This window comes from Sinocyclocheilus anshuiensis, unplaced genomic scaffold (assembly GCF_001515605.1).
Source record: "Sinocyclocheilus anshuiensis isolate Anshui unplaced genomic scaffold, SAMN03320099.WGS_v1.1 scaffold1626, whole genome shotgun sequence".
In the NCBI taxonomy this organism is placed as follows: Eukaryota; Metazoa; Chordata; class Actinopteri; order Cypriniformes; family Cyprinidae; genus Sinocyclocheilus; species Sinocyclocheilus anshuiensis.
Genome location: NW_015547254.1, coordinates 1,054,721 through 1,072,644, shown reverse-complemented (window position 1 = coordinate 1,072,644; position 17,924 = coordinate 1,054,721). Strand labels below are relative to the sequence as shown.

The window sequence follows — 17,924 nt, the reverse complement described above, 5'->3', positions numbered from 1 at the left end:
CTCTTTGGATTTGAGACTTTAGTCTTTGCAACTTTACAGATCTTCTTTATGCACCAAGAGCTTGTAACACTCCAAAGAGAAAGGAAAAATTGAAATAGCATCATATGACCCCTTTAAAGGCATAATATATAATTTTTTGCCGCTAGAGGGTGCGTATTCAAAAGAAACAAAGGCATAATTAGATGACGCTGTGACTTGAGTGTGGAATCATGGGAGTTGTTGTCGTCTTCATCCCCACAGCCGAAGCAATACGATGGGACTCGGGCAGAAATCATGTTCATGGATGAGCTAATGTATTAAAGATTTATTAACGTCGTAGTATGAAGCAGAGAGAGGCGGAAAGCCATCAAAGCAAAACGAGGCCGCTGAACGAGCGCGACACACGGCTCGAAAGCAGCGGAGCTTTTATTATGCCACATTCGACCGCTTCCGCTCCTTCCAGAAAGCAGCGGAAGTAAGCAGCGCTGTTTTATCATACTAGATACATTTGAACGTTCTGTTATAATGCTACTGTGCGGTCGTCACCTGTCTAATAAAATGCATAGCATATTAAAGCGTCTTTGTTGTTTCTATGTTTTCTACAAAACAAAACCGGAAATCGAGGGTGTATGACGTCATTGGCAGGCAACACAATGACACTATAGACACGGTCCGTGTCACTAGTTAAAATTGCTTATTTCTCTGGATTTAAACATTCTTCGAAACATTTGGGATAATGTAAGTACATAAGTCAGCAAAATATATAAAACTGTTCTAGTGGTTTTTGGATATTTTAATAAAAAAATCTTACATATTGTGCCTTTAAAGCTGAAATATTTGTATTGATCTGCCCTGCTTGAAATGTTTTTCTTTGTGGTGGAACCAAAGGGGCTTTTTCAGCTATGTTAAGAAACAAACATTTCACTCAGTGTTTTATAAATCTCTGCTTCTTAACCAGGGGGCCGAGGCCCACTAGGTGGACTCAAAAGCTCTGCTGAAAACACAACAACAATGACTTAAACCAGGCTACAATGGTTTGATGTTCTTAACTGGTTTAGCTGGTCTCACGGTCTGGCCAAGCTGATGTTAACTAGTGGGTCAGCTACTTTAAACCTCTCTAAAACCAGCTTGACCAGACTAGGAGACCAGTAAAGACCAGAAAACTTCAGTATTATTATTTATTTTAGCAGAAACCGCCAAGTGTGCTGTAAAGTGACTATTTATTTATATATATTAAAGAGTGAAAATGTTTATGTATACCATGCAAGATCTGTTATTTTAATATTTGTTCAGAGCAAATTTTGTAAGATTGATTTCAAGGCCTGGCAAAATAATGATGATGAAAAGAAAAAGCCATGGAAAAGTCATAAAAATTTCAATAATATAAGTTTTTATATTTATGTAATCTCTAAAATATTTTATCAAATGAGAACTTAATATATCAGATATTAATTATAATTATATTATAGTTTTAATTATTAAAATCCTTATCCAATAATCACTAACAGCTAGAAAAATTCATAGATAAGAAAGTGTGGGAACATACAATTTGTGAGACTTCAGGAATTACGGAAATAATCAAGGTTAATTATGTTAATCGTTTGAAAACAAGCAGCTTTGTCATAATTACAGCTAAAGCACCAGAATTAAAGTATCTTAGCCTACGTGGGGGGCCTTCTAACATTGTCTTTGACAGTGGGGGTGCTTGAAATCCACTGTGAGAAGCTCTATTGTAAATGTATTCAAGATTTTTGTAAAATAGATTACATTTAGATTTGTAAGTGACTCATTTCTCATGCTTTAATATAATGTCTAAAGTCTGCCACATGTTTGTCATATGCAAGCCATGTGCTGCTGTTGACATCATAAGTTATGACAGATAAATTAAACATGCTAGAAAAAGAATGTCAGTGCAATCATAATTTGTAATTCACGGTAACAGCTGGTTAAAAGTACTATGCCCAGCACTTTCACTTCTCTAAACAATTGCCTTGCTGTAAAACATCGACACACAGGCACTGGAATGCACTCCTCCACACATAATGAGAGTGTCTGCGTTATTACAAGACCCGCACAAGGAACTTTAATGCCTCACTGGGTGCCTCCTAATCTATGGCTGCCATAAATTAAGGCTAAATCTCACTTCCCACCCTCTTCTCAACGATTTTACTCCCTGATAGCGCACAAATGCATTGATGTGTTAAAGTGTTTAATGGTGTTTTGTCAGTAGAAAGCATTTGTTTTGAATGTGCTTATGTTTGAAAGTCATATTATGCCATAAACAATTCTTTGAATTCTATGCATGCATATAGCTAAAAGGGACAAGTTCACACACACACAATTTCATTATTTACTCGCCCACATGTCGTTTCACTGACTTTCTTCTGTGGAAAAAAGTAAATTTTTGAGAAATATTCTGGCTGTTGTTTTTTATATGTAATAAAGGTGAATAAGAACTGGCTCCAAAATGACAAAAAACACCACTATAAACATATCATAAAAGTGGTTCACATGACTTTTGCGCTATACAAGTCTTCTGAAATAATACAATAACTTTTGTGTGAGAAACAGGCAGAAATGAAAAGACTGACATCTGCCCTATAGCTCTCCTTTGGTAAGCTCATGAGAGTTCATGAGAGAAGCAGTGATACTTTGAACAAATCATTCTTTTGAGTCGGATCTTTTTAATGAATCGCAGTTGATTCAATTCGCAAAACCTGTCTGAATTAATTGTTCACAAACCGGACTGATCCCATTCTCGAGTTCAACTTACTGATTCAACAATCCAGTCGCAATGGTTCACAGCCCTCTAAAGGTGAAAATTATCACTGACTAACTTTAAGTCTGTTGCTTACAGAAAGCTATTGAATGACTTGAGAAACCTGTAATATGGTGGACAAGTAATATGAACTACTTTTATGATACTTTTGCAACCTTTTTGAAGCATTTTAAAATCTTCAGTCCCCATTCATTGTAATTGCACTGAAAAGAGTTACCATTTATTTATATAGTGCTTTTTGCAATACAAATTGTTTCAAAGCAGCCTCACATTAATAAACCAAAAAAAGTGTTAATGTTGTAAAATAATAAATTTTAAAACATTAAATTTCAGCTGTAAAGCAGCTCTACGAAAGGGAATAGTGTCATTATTAAGCTCAATTTAGTTTTTTTTTATTTAGTTCAGTTCAATTACAGTGTTAATGTTGCAAAGTTGTGTCAATATCCAGCTCAATTCAGTTCAAATGTATTCTCATCCAATAGTGTCAGTGCAGTTAAATCTATAATATTACTGAATACTGAATAAACTGAATAATTGTCTTCACATTATTATTGTTATTATTTATAGTATGCAGATTTTCTCCTGTTGTGATCCATTGAATAAAAAATAAGTTACACAGATTTGGAATGACATAAGTGTAAATAAATGATGACAATTTTTTTTTTGTGCACTGTCTCTTTAAAGGGATAGTTCACTCAAAAATAATATTCTGCCATTATTTACTCACCCTCAAGTTGTTCCAAACCTTCTTTCTTCTGCTGAACATAAAAGAAGATACTTTGTAGAACGTTAGTAACCAAACAGTTGATGGTAGCCATTGACTTCCACAGTTTTTTTTTCTTTCTCCATACCTCAATGGCTACCTTAACTGTTTGGTTAACAGCATTCTTCAAAACATCATCTTTTGTGCTCAAAAGAATAAATGAAGTCATACATGCTAGGAACAACTTGAGGGTGAGTCAATGATGACAGAATTTTAATTTTGGGGTGAACTATCCCTTTAAAACCAACTTCTTGTTCCACATGTTTAGTGAAAGGTCTGACCTTTTTTTCACATCTGTATTGACATGCACTTCCTTGACATGTTTTCCACCAGTGGACTTGGAGTAGACAAATGCAGGTCATGAGACAGGTGAGATGAATGGGGTGTCAAATGTAGCATTACTTGACGCTTCCAATGCCTGAAGCAGGATGGGTGTGTCTGCCTCCTAACAGTGCTTCTTGTTCTCACTGACAAAAAGAGAACTGGGTCGTAATATGGTAGGTGGTATCAGTACCCGAACAAAAATAGTAAATCACATATGCCAAACCTGCCAGACTGATTTAAGAGGTTATTGCTTCAGTGAACATCATCTCTCTCTCTACACACACATGGTTATATGTGTGTGTGAGCGTATGTGACAGTATGCAGATATATTAATGTTAGTCCAGACTGATAAAGCTTCATAATCCGATTAGGACAGGGAGAGGGGTGCTACACACATTATCATGTGGGTCTGAGCGAGTGCAATCTTGTCCGGAGGGATGAGGAAAGCTAGCATCCTTAAACATTTTCACTGTGAAACTCTCTTTTAGCCAGTGAAAGGATCATCATCGGGTGAGTCAAATTAAATCTTTTCACTCTCACTACAAACACCGACTATAAATGTAAGATAATCAACAAAGATATAAATAAAACAGAAAGTCTGGATGGCTAAAGGGCGGTGTTGCCATCGTATGCCAAAATGAAAGAGTAAAAAAAAAAAAAGCTTGTTGCAATTGTGGCTTTGGTAATTTTCCTACTACTATTTAAATAAAGCAAGCATAGACTTCATTCCATAGTGATGTGACAGCATGGCAGGACTTGCTCATCTTGATGGGCAGATTAAGAGAACTGGTGTGGTTGATTATTCTTAGGAATTTCCTTAGTCAGGAAGCATCATTTTGGGCTTGTCTGTTTTTATTTGTGTTGTACGAAGTCATCCTTCACAGCTGCCACCTTCATTTTAAAGGGACAGTTCACTCAAAAAAAAACAAAAATAATTTAGTCAACATCATGTCATTCCAAACCAATATGAACACCGAGACATTTTTCAGAATACGTTCTTTTGTTTTCCTCCGAAGAAAGTCTGACAGTTTTGGAAAGACATGATGTTGACTAAATAATGTCAAAATTAGATTTTTTTTAATTGAATGTGCCTTCAAGAACTGATTTTTCTGAGAATTTTTTTGTTTTGTTTTAAAGCTCCAGGCTCACAGTTGTAATAGTTCACTGTAAAAACTGACTAAGAAAAACTAATTAAAATGACAAAAGTTACATTATTTATGTCTGTCTTAATTCATGTTGTGCTTTTTTTTTATTTTAGAAAACTATAGGGAGCCATTAAAGCTTCTCTTTTGTTTCCATATCCAAGGCATATTGTGATTTTTGGTTTTATTTCAATTAACAGTGGAGCTGTATGTTTTAATGCCTCAGTGGGTAAAAAATATTTTCTTCCTTGTGTTAAAACCCTTAAATAAGAAGTTTTAATTTCTGGCACAAGGAAGTTGTGTTTATCAAGCAGCATAAATTCTTGTTCCTCCTCCATCTGGAGCTGGAAAATGAGTAAAATAGTTTTTGACTGCTGTCTGTATGCATCATCAGTGTTCAGTATGCTTGCATCAGTGCATATTAGTTGTAGGTGTGTTTTGGGTCTATTAGTGGCTTCCGTAGTCATGCTTGTGTTTATGTTTGTCTGAGTACTTGTTTAGGGAGTTTAGTTTGAGCCTGACTCCAGCTGGTAGCTGCACAGAGGTTGTTTGGACTTCTATTTAATTCTTACTTGGCAACAGTGATGATGCAGAGGAGGAAGAGTAGGAGAGAAGTCCAGCTTTAAACTCAGAGACTTTGGACATGTGAGTAGACTGAGGAGTGACTTGGAAGTTGAGTTAATTACATTCTTTCAAACAAAAAGGTCAGGTGGCAGCTTCTTCCTCATGCCTCGATGGAGCTGAGTGTTTATGGGTAGTAGGTCTTGATGTGATAGAGATCAGCATTTGAGTTGAAAATTGAGCTAGAATCAACCTATGCTCACACAACTAAACTAAAGGTCAAAATGTATACGCGGTTAATCTAAATACAGTGGTCCCAAGAAGTATTTGAACAGTCCACACTTAATATATGAATGTTTGCATTAGAAAATCTTAAACCATTTGGCATAAAGAAAGATGGCAGAAACACACATTTCAGTCAATACGTGTAAAAAAAAAAAAAACGTTTTAAATGATTGAACAAAAATCAAATGAAGACTAAAAAGCAATTCTGATGGTTAAACAAGAAATATTTCCATAGTTAATGTGATGAACTGTGAACTTGAAGTGGTCATAATGTTAAAGGTCCAAGTCTTTGATACTACATGAAAAAGTTTGGAGATTTGAGAATCATCTCAGTGAGGTAAGACTGGATCACATTTAATCTACACTGTAAATATATATTTAATTTAATTTTCCACAGTTTCCTCAGGAACTGACAATTGATGTGTTATTTTAATTTGTGGGCTTTTATAAACAAATATTGATATTTACAATTTGTGATTTATTTGTGATTAAACAATCTGATTAAATACTCTGTTTATTCTGACTTGGCAAAAAATGGGTTAAAGCAGCTCAACTTCCTGAAGTGGACCCATCTCTCCTCACTCAGAATATAGCTAGAAAAACTTGGGCAATTTATTGCATTAATCACAATGGATTACAGGTTTTCATTGCTTAGTCATGCTCACAAAAGCCTTTCATCATAACGAACATCGCACCAGGCAACGACGTTCCACACCCTGGTAGAGGGGCCTCTCTTTCTTAGGAAAAAAGGCATAGCTTAAATCTTTTACAGGAAATTTTACAGCACTTAGTGCAAAGCAAAGCTCTCATGCGACTGACACCCTCCAATTTACCAGATAAAGGCATTATTCATCCATAGGAGGAACGTTGAAGCTTAATTTACACTTGTGGGTGGATAAGAACACTTTGAATTGCTTCACCTTTGCTGAGTTTTATTATTGCACAGGTCAAGTAATCAAACAGGTAATATAAGGATATAGTTGAAAGTTCTTGTGACTTATCGAGGTTATGGTTATCATACTGGTGTTGTATTGTTTCATTGAAGTATAAAGTTAAAATCTTTCTCAGACAAAACAGTGGGTCATTGATTGTCTCACTCCACGTCACATGGTTTGTGTTCTTTGTTCCAAGACCTGATGCAGATTTGTCAGCTTGTTCAACAAGATTAAACTTTCTTCAATCTGGTTCTGCAGGCACCTTCGTCGGACCCACAGGGCTCCTCTCACAACAATGACCTGCAGAGTTACCCTTTCACAGATGAGCAGCTGATGAATCCAAGTCTGAGGTCTAGTTGTACAGTCCATATGCAACCAGTCCTGTCTGAGCCTTGCTTTGAGGAGAACCGGCTTAACGGACTGAATTCTCAGGCCCAGACTGTTCCCGTGATTGCCAATGGCCAAGCCAAGCTGTATCCCTCCAGGGATGTGCGTCTGTTTCCCACCCAGACAAAATGTGAGGACAATGCCCCGCTCAGAGGACCACCCGTCACACCACAGGCTTGGTCTGGATTGGCTAGTTTCCGTGTCATGGGTTCTTTCAAAAAACTGCGGACTTCTGTGCTCCAAGGAATCCAGAACCGCAGCAATGCGATGGCAGCCGGTCAGGAGAGAAATCTGTCCTCGATGATTGAGGATGGCGGTAGTTTTTTAGTAACCAAACGAGAGGTTGCAACCAATCAAATCCAGGAAACTGACAAAGTGTCAAATGGGACGGCTCGAACCGGAAAGACATCTTCGGTTTCGGATGAAGATGACTGTGAGGAGGAAGTGTGTGGGTTTCAGAGGAATTCCCATTTCTCTCAGAGTATCCGCAAGGCTTATGGGGCAGGACGGATCTCATTGCTTGACATAGCTAAGACAGAGAGCCCGACTACCAGTGAGCCTGACCCCAGCAGCACTGTGGAGTCCATCATACCTTGCAAGAACCTTGAGACTCATGAAAATGTCAGTGTTCTCAAAAGACTAAGCAAGAGTGCAGATAATCTCCATGTCTTCAAGGGTCATTTTAGACGCAATGTCACCTCAGCTGAGCCACAGAACCCAGAATGCCCCAGTACTATAATTCTTCAGAGGACCACCAGTTCTTCATCGGTTGACTTGCAGGAACATGATTCAGGTAGACGTCAAAGCCCCATGAGGACACGTGGACATCTGCAAAAACTTGTCGGTAGTTTAACCGACCTGTCAGTCAAGTGTAAAAACACGCAAGGCCCCGCCCCCAGAATACCTCTGTTACCTATCAGTCAGCTACATGATGACTACTCCCGCAGAACCCCATGTGTACCATTAAGTGGGCGCCAGCGGAGGCCTTCACCCACACCCAGCAAGGCCCAGCAGGCCAACACTCACCAACACATCCCAAATTTACACCCGGCGCCCTCCTGTCCCGCTGTCTTTAGTTCCATTCTAAATGACTCTTTGGAGCCTCCTAGCAAAACAACAGCCCTAATAAGTGACTATGTTCAGGTGGCTGTGTCCTCGACAGATTTGTGTTTAGATGCCCCAGTCTCTCCACTGGAAAAATACTGTGAACCTATGGAGTGCCATCAAAATGGAATAAATAACCACTACTTTCAAATACCCAAGCAGTGCTCAAGCCCCAGTCAAAAGCAGACAGTCAATGGCAGTAACGTTAACTTGGAGGTAAGACGATCCTAATGAGTCCATATTGTCCAATTTAAACTGTTATGGCCTTCTTCTTCAATACAAGTTTAGATCTAGAGACCACATTTGTGGCTTAATGTCAGTTACCACAGAAAAAAATGGTTCTCAATATACAAAAGCACAGCAAGTACATTTACATTCACAGTTGTAATCAAACTACAATGAATTTTTGCGTAATCATGCTTTGTCCAAGAAGACACAATGCGCAACTACATATTTGAATGATTAAATTCACATTGTGTGTCAAATCGTCATGGGTAATTGTAGTCAGGGGTAGGTTTCTACATGCTGTATGAAACCAAGCTACAATTGGTACAACTTCTGTCAGACAAAAGTGTTTACATGACATTTTAGGAAGACAAATTATTGCTTTAGACTTGAATCAAACTTTTAAAGTTCATGTAAAAGCTAAAAATGTTTAGCTTGCATGAAAGTATTGTGATATAATTATTTACCAGCCTTTTCTTTGTAAAATAGTCTATTATTTCCACTTTTGTCAGGACCAGTTAAAATTGTAAAATCCAATTAATTTCACATAGAGATCTTCAATGGAGAACAACTAGAAGTTTATCTTTCTATAATGGTAGACCCAGATGGTTTAGACAGCTTTATAGTACAATTAAATAACTTTATTTATTTATTCATATTTTTACCGCACTGTCACCACAGTTTTCTGTGGGACATTATGCTGTGAATTCTCATGTTGTGTTGAACCCAGAACATTACTTTAAGACATGCAGTTTGTGGCCCAAAATGTGTTTCAGAGTCAGACATTACTTGCCTACAACAAAACTGAAAAATTGTAGTGTGTGTGCTGCTTATGTTACAAATTGTGTTTACATTTGCTTGGCAAGATTTGCTCTATACTTTCATATGTAACTTGTTTGTCCTCCTCCAGACAATATTGATTAACTTTTGTTGATTGAATGAATGAGTCTGACTGATAATAAGCAGCAAGACAGGACAAGCACTTTTCTTTCCGACCAAATGTGAAATCTCTAAAAACGTACAAGACACATGTCAGATTGTAGATGTCATATCAGTGATTGCCATAAAGTCAAAGAGGACAATCTTATTCTAACAGTGGTACCAAGTATTTTTTGGGAGAATCTGTACTTTGCTTGAGTTTTTATATTTCTGTCAACTTTCACTTTTACATTTCCTAATTAAAATGTATACTTTCACTCCGATACATTTCCCCGAAGCATATTCGTTACTTACTACAAACTAAAGTCAGAAGAACACAGACTGCAAGAAAGCAGGTTTGACGAATCAGTGGTCTGGCGTTTGTAAGTTAGACTCCTAAAAAAACACCTTTACTCATGTGCAAACAAGTGCTCGCACAAGCACGGATGATTTCATTTTCCACTCAATTTCAGGCTGGGGTGTGCGACATACAGTCTGCGATAATATGGCATGTTGTTTTAATGATGTGCGATCTGACATTATAGAGTATATCACAAAAACACACATGTACACGTATACAGCATGTGATTTAGTCTATTTAAAGGTGACCTTTTATGCCCCTTTTACAAGATGTATAATAAGTCTCTGATGTCGCTAGAGTGTGTATGTGAAGTTTTAGCTCAAAATACCCCACAGATCATTTTTGTATAGCTTGTTGAAATGGCCACTTTTAGGGTATGAGCCTAAATGCACCGTTTTTGTGTTTGTCCCTTTACATGCAAATGAGCTGGTGCTCCCGCCTCCCTTTTCAGAAGAGGGCGGAGCTTCAAGAGCAACAACAAAACAGGAAAACATCACGCAATCTGAGAGTACTGTGCATAGTAAATGCACATTTATGAGTTACACAGACGGGAGCATGACACGTTAAAAATAACGACATAGCTGGACTCATGGTGCCTTCGCGTGCTATCACATTATGAGCTCTACAAATTCAAGCGGTCGACTTCACATTGCTTGAAGGCACGTGAAGGCACGTGAAGGCAGCATCAGTGAAAACAGGCAGAAACAATGGTAGCTTTAGCAACATTGGCCTTACAGAGAGCCAAAAGCTCTTTTGGAAAACAAAATATGACGCGTGATGCTTACTTGTATCAGATTATTAAAGATGACCTATTGAAGAATCTCTTCAGCCAAGAATCTCTTTTGGAAAACAAAATGATGCGTGATGCTTACTTTGTCTGGACTCTGGACGTTTGTGCACGAAGCGTTGGTATCGATCCCTCTTTCAGAAGCAATCTTTGCACAACTCCAGCACTGAACTGACCCTCGTTTGTGAGGCAGTCAGGCGTAAAATGATTCGCACAAACATATAGGACTTTTCCGTTTTTTTCCGGGACATTTCCTTCGAAAATGAAATTTAACCACTGTGTCCTCAGCAGTCTATGGAGACCTATGTTCATTGGTGCATCCCAACACACGACACTTGTAATGCCTCTTTGGTGCTGACATTGTATCTCCAGCAGCTACAGCAAGAAAACAGTAATGGTGAACTGCTACTTCTCACTCAGGTTGGGGTCTATGCTAATAGGGCAGAGAGCGTCACAAATGGGCGGGACTTTCCCTAGTATGACGTGTATATAGGGAGAAATCTGGAATCGCTCGTTTGAAGAGACAGTTTATGATTTATTAGCATTATAAAAAAACCAGTGGTTGGATTTTTACCATTATAGGCTGGCTGTTTTCACACACTGCGGCCACATAACTGTTCAAACACCTAATAAAAGTGATTTTTGCATAATAGGTCACCTTTAAAATTCAAGGCATTTTAAATTGTAGGCTGCAAAAATGCCTCTATATGTCCTTTATACTTACTGTATATAATTTAATATAGTTAATCTATATCTCACGAAGAGTGCCGTTTTTTTCTGCAGATAACAAATGTTCATCATTGTCAAATGATAACAAATGTAATATTAGCATTAAGTGACTTACATTAGCATTAAGTGACTTACATTTTAGACACAGTATTGCCTGTTTTTGCTCAATTTTGCCAACGAAAATAGTTACAAACAAAGATCACAGCACTGTTTTGCGTCTCTGAGCAACACACAGGATGGTGTTTCCTTATTGGATGAGTCTGCTTTTTGAACGAATCGGTTGAATTAATGATTCAGTCACTCACTCATTAACACAATCAAATGCTTAGTTCCTGAATGAATCAGTCGTTTGAATGAATAGGTTTTTAATTTCACATTTCAACTTTTTTCATGTTTTAAATAATTTCAAATATCTGTAACGTTATTCAGCGTTTTATGTTTAAAATAAATCATTATTTATGCATTTGTAACTGCAGGTTAAATGCATCCATGCCCCCTCTGACATACATTAAATGGTGTAAATACATCTAAATGCTATTTCAGATGCAGATTCAAGAAATGTTTTCTTATCTTGGAATGAAAGACTCTAAGTACCAGATGAAGTGCTTCTTATTCTTACCCAAAAATGGAAAATGGAAGAAAGTTAAAACTGAACACAATCTTGCTACTCAAGCTGTGCATTTTTATATACATTTATTTTGTAAATACATCTAAATGCCACTTCAGATGCAGATTCCAGAAATGTTTTCTTATGTTGGAATGAAAGAGACTTAAGTACCAGATGAAGTGACTCTTATGCTTACCCAAAGATGCAAAATGGAAGTAAGAGTTAAAACTGAACACATCTTGCTGCTCAAACTGTGTATAAACATTTTTTCATATTTATTTGCTCCTTTTCCATTTTGCATTTTGCATTTACTTGTACTTTTACTTTCTATACTTAATTTAGTTTAATATTAGTTTAATATTAAAAAATAAATACTTTTCATACTTGGGTACAATAAATATCACTTTAAAACTTTTACTCAGTTAATATTATAAATGGTGACTTTAACTTCTACCAAATTCATATTCTGGTAAGATAGCTGTACTTATACTTAAGTGTGGCTTTCAGGTACTTCATCCACCACTGATTCTAAGCGCTTAATAATTGGAACAGACCAGTTCATTAGATGACCTTGACCTTAACACATGAAGTCATAAATTACAGTAGACAGATTTTTGTTGAAGCATGAACTTTCATGCTTTGCGTCATATGTTCCTCACAAGGGTGACCCTTGTATCTGATGATGCAACCACAGCCTCAATCTGATATCATTTTGTAGTCAATCAGGACAAACCGATTCATTTCATTGCTCTGGCTTGATTTGTTGATCACCCCTGCCAACAGCTGTATGTTTTATTGGATGAATAACATTCACAACTCTTCCTCTGGAGTGGTACATCGCGACAGTGTCATATAGGCTGCTAAGAAGCACACAGCACGTAGAGTTAATGATTAGCTGACGTTTATGATTAGCGGGATTGCCTAAACACAGCTTCTGGACCTGAGGCTGGACACGTATCAGCAAAGACAGTGTCTCCTCCCCAGATGAACAACCCAAGGTTCGAAGTTCAGTAATCAAACCAAGTGCAAATGGACTCCAATAGGTCAGGGGAATATAACATAAAGAAGTAGACAAGCTACAGCGAGCCCAGTCAAACTTTGTTTTGCTTGTCTATTTGTGTTTGTGCGTGTGTGCATGGATGTGTTTGCATATACGTGTTGTGTACCTTCTTAAACATGGTGCTTATTTATTGTGTGCCTTTTCAGTGTCTATGGACTGAAGAGAGAGAGACTGATGATCTTGAGGTAAGATATCTGTTATTTCTGTATTTTTTACACAGTGGCTTAGTGCAGACCGCAATCAGCAGAGAATAGAAAACTAAAATGTGATTGCCTTGTTGTACAGATAGACCTCCATTCAATCTGCTTATTTATTTTTTGCCAAACACAACGGTTTTAAAAATCAGTTTTATTTATCACTAAAGAAAACTGGTTTTCTGAATTTATGCTCTCACTATTACTTGCCCCATTTGTCAAAATTGTAAGAATAAAAAATAAGTCATGTTTTGCACCATATTCAGTAATTTTCCAACAAAAGTGTTATCATTCTTATTGTGTTACATTTTATTGTGAAATAATTTTCAGCTATTATTAGAATTTTAAAAACGAATACATAGTAAATTGCTTTTTTTTTTTGTAAGGACACATTTAGCTTAACATTAAATGAAAAATAGAAGCATATTTTTCTGATTCATGTAAAATATGCTAGAAATTGAAACTAAATGTTAAAAACTAATAACAAAATAATTAAATATGCCTGCAATTACAATGTATTCGTTTTAAACTAACTGATGATATTTGTCTTCTCCTCTAGGCTTCATCAGATATCACAAAAGCGTTTCTCAAAAGTGATGAGATCTCAGCCGCTGCTGCTTCACCTATCGCAAACACCTGTTCCTCAGAATCCCCCCTGGTAACTCCAACAACACCAATCTCTCCACCCTTTGCCAGTGACTCTCCCGCTTCTGTAGTGGCCAGGAAAAGGGCAGGTCGCTCCAGACCCCGGCCAGTGTCTGACTATGGCCAGCTGGCCAGCTCAAAGTACTGCATCCCAGAGGAGGACAGGGAGTCTGAGACTATGGACTACACTTCCCAGAAGGACTACAATACCAATGGCAGCTACACAGAGAGTAACAGACCTGAGAATGGTCATGTGTGCACTCAAACAGAGAGAAATAATTTTCAGCTATTATTAGAATTTTAAAAACGAATACATAGTAAATTGCTTTTTTTTTTTGTAAGGACACATTTAGCTTAACATTAAATGAAAAATAGAAGCATATTTTTCTGATTCATGTAAAATATGCTAGAAATTGAAACTAAATGTTAAAAACTAATAACAAAATAATTAAATATGCCTGCAATTACAATGTATTCGTTTTAAACTAACTGATGATATTTGTCTTCTCCTCTAGGCTTCATCAGATATCACAAAAGCGTTTCTCAAAAGTGATGAGATCTCAACCGCTGCTGCTTCACCTATCGCAAACACCTGTTCCTCAGAATCCCCCCTGGTAACTCCAACAACACCAATCTCTCCACCCTTTGCCAGTGACTCTCCCGCTTCTGTAGTGGCCAGGAAAAGGGCAGGTCGCTCCAGACCCCGGCCAGTGTCTGACTATGGCCAGCTGGCCAGCTCAAAGTACTGCATCCCAGAGGAGGACAGGGAGTCTGAGACTATGGACTACACTTCCCAGAAGGACTACAATACCAATGGCAGCTACACAGAGAGTAACAGACCTGAGAATGGTCATGTGTGCACTCAAACAGAGAGCAGAAAGAGACGTCCCATCTCTGTTATTGGAGGAGTGGATCTGTTTTCATCCCCAACTGCTGAGCAGAAGGACGACACTGAAAGCTTGCCTTCTGTAAGGCCATTTCTCCAAATTTTGTTTTGTTGTTAAATTTCTGCACCATTAGCCAAATCAAATCAAGTGTTTTAGAACAGGTTTGCCAAAATGTATGCAATGAGGCTGGCATTTCTAATTGGCTAAAGACTCTAGTCGGGACGCTTAATGTAAGGTCTTAAAAAAAACACTTACAGCAGAATTAATGGATTGATCCATGATACAGGCCTGATTCAGACCCATGTCCCTTTGAGTACAACAGCTATTTATGTGTCAGAAGCATTTGTTCATGCCATTGCTCAGATAGGCCTTGTGGACTTTGAAATCTGCTTACATTGGCATTTATTTTGTGAGCAGATGCTTTCTTATCAAAATAACTTAAGTACTATGACTAGTCTAGCTATAGTGAGTGCATTTCGAAGAGTGTTCAGCAATATTGGCTGATGAAAATAATTGACATGGTTCCTGCAGAAGTTTCTCAGAAGCTCAATCCTTAATAACATACAGATGTTTGGCGATCTAAACACTAATGTGGTCCCAGTAGGTCTCTTCCTTGGGGTGTAGCTTTATGGGTTTATAATGTCACAGTTCAGGTAGCTTGAAAGAACTTCTTAAACCCTGAATGTAACTACTTTTCTTCTTTAGCAACAACAACGATTTAGAAAAACGCTGCATCAGACAGTCATTTCCTTGATGCATCATTTCAGTGACCTGTTAAATGGTGAATCTCACAAAACTTGTAAATAATATATGAGAAAATTAAGCCTGTTTTTAGGATCTTTTTTTTAATCTTATTATTAAATCTGATTCTCATTACTGTAATACAGTGGTCTTCAACAGGGGTCCACAGCAGTACTGCAGGAGACAAATTATTGTTTGATCTCAAACTAATTTTTGTTTAAAAAAAAATTACACTGTTAAAAATACATTATTAAATAACTTCAGGGTTAAGAGAGTGAAGTTAAAAGTTTTATTGTCCAGCATGAAATTCAAAGTTATGTTTGTAATGTTATGTACTTGGCCGAGCGGATGAGCTAAAATTGCACTGTTTATTATCTAGTCATAGGTCATTGTCCTGCTCTGTACAGTCACTGAACTCTGAACATAAGTCCTGCTGGACAGTGGGCTCCTTTTAAGGCTGCCGATTAAAGTCTAATCTGTCATCCTTTGTTTCAGCCGGTATCTCGTCCTCCAGTTCCCTCTCACAGAGTGCCTCCATACCGGGCCGTGTCTGCCCGCCTGAGACCCTGCGTCTTCTCCCAAAGCACACCTATCGGTCTGGATAGGATGGGGCGGCGCAAAGGGCGCAGAGTGCTCAGCGGTGAGTGTGTTTCTGTTAATATGCCTGAGTGTGTGCACTTGACCTACAAACATAAGAGCCTCAATGGTGAGATTGTTTTGATGAATATTGATTCTTATACCATAATTTCTAACCTCATTCAATGTGGTTATATTATAGATGGGAGCTCTGATCCAATGCTCGATGACAGTGTGAGTGAGGAGGACGGCAGCTTTGAAGAACTGACTGAAGGAACACCATATCTCCAACCGGAAGTCGACCTTTTCACTCTCAATCAGGTATCATAATTTTAATTTTTAATATTATAATAATAATGATTAATTAATTATATCATTATAATATTATTATATTATTATTATTATTTAGCAATAATTATTAATTATTGTAATTTATTATATATTATAATTTATTACATGTACAGTTTAAATTTAATAATTATAAGTACAAGTACAAATGTGTGTTTATAAATAATATATCATTTATATAAATATATAATATTTTATATATTTTAATTTTTGTAGACTGACTGTATTTACGTGTTTTTTTATTGGATATATTTATAGCTTTTTTTTTTAGAAATGACTGTAATTCATCACTTGAACATTATTGTAAACATATTTGTCAAATATACTATTAATTTTGTAAACTTAACTGTAGGGGTTAACATTTTAAAGTAGCACACCTTTAACGTTAGTTGTGCACCTTTAATGTTATATGAGATCTACTTTCAGCACATTTACACATTTTTACTGTGTTTTTTTTTTTACTGTTGTTGGCACTTATAGGCTGTGCTATACAGTACATCTCATAATTCAGTGTTTATCTTATCTGTTCAATCATGTGTGTATGTGCAAAGTTGTTTTAGTGTTTGCATATGTACTTGTATGGGATCGTCGCACTTCTTGTGCATGATGTTATTCCGTACTGTTCTTATCGTGTCGTCTAATCTGACCTTTAGCCTCAATATGTTTAGCCTGACTATAATCTCTCTCTTTCTCCAGTACATACAGTCGGGTCATGCCGTGTATGCAGAGGCTCTGTGGGACCATGTCACAATGGAAGAGCAGGAGCTGGCCTTCAAAGCCGGGGATGTGATCCGGGTTCTGGATGTTCAGGAGCAGGACTGGTGGTGGGGGGCGGTGGGCGACCGTGAGGCCTGGTTTCCCTCCAGCTTTGTGCGAGTGAGTTGCACTATAACCCTCTCTGAGTAATGAATGTGAAACAAAAGCCACACAGCTTGAAAGTAACGCTTAAACATAGTAACACATTCTGTGTGATTGCTACGGGTGACCCAAGAGGAAATGCTAGATGTGTCATCACGGTTGCATGTGCTGATTGACCGGTTTGGAAGGAACGCGGGTGTACGGAATGGTGTTTTTAAAGGGGTCATATGATGCTTTTTTAAAGATCATCATTTTGTGTATTTGGTGTAACAGAATATGTTGACATGCTTTAATGTTCAAAAAACACATTATTTTTCAAATACTGTACATTATTGTAAGTCCTCTATGCCCCGCCTCTCTCAAACGCTTCGTTTTCTACAAAGTCCCTCCTTCCGACAAGCGCAGTCTGCTCTGATTGGCCAGCTGACCCAGTGCATTGTGATTGGCCGAACACCGCAAGCACTCGTCGGAAATGTAACGCCCCTTACCATAATCGCGAGCTTCATCTTTCAAAATAAATGTAAAGACAGTAAATAATGTCTTTAGTTTTACCATCTGTTCAAGCCCGAAAGGGGAACAGACACAGTAATGATGCAGTACACAAGCTGCGGTTAAGACAGCTGACTCCACTGTGATGCGACCCTGTCTCTCTCTCTCTCACACACACACGCGCGCGCACACACGATGCGCAAAACTCCGCATTTGAACAGTCAATAGCAAATACTTAAA

At 37.6% G+C, this 17,924-nt stretch overlaps 1 protein-coding gene across 1 annotated transcript in view; it reads left to right on the top strand.

Moving 5' to 3' along the window:
• LOC107701683 (spermatogenesis-associated protein 13-like) overlaps window positions 1–17,924 on the top strand; it is a 32,655-nt gene that overhangs the window by 1,054 nt on the left and 13,677 nt on the right. The window contains exons 2-7 of the mRNA XM_016503750.1: window positions 7,027–8,475; window positions 13,093–13,131; window positions 14,301–14,753; window positions 15,909–16,053; window positions 16,192–16,310; window positions 17,034–17,213. Coding sequence (XP_016359236.1) covers window positions 7,027–8,475; window positions 13,093–13,131; window positions 14,301–14,753; window positions 15,909–16,053; window positions 16,192–16,310; window positions 17,034–17,213 — 2,385 coding nt within the window. The remainder of the gene's footprint in view (window positions 1–7,026; window positions 8,476–13,092; window positions 13,132–14,300; window positions 14,754–15,908; window positions 16,054–16,191; window positions 16,311–17,033; window positions 17,214–17,924) is intronic.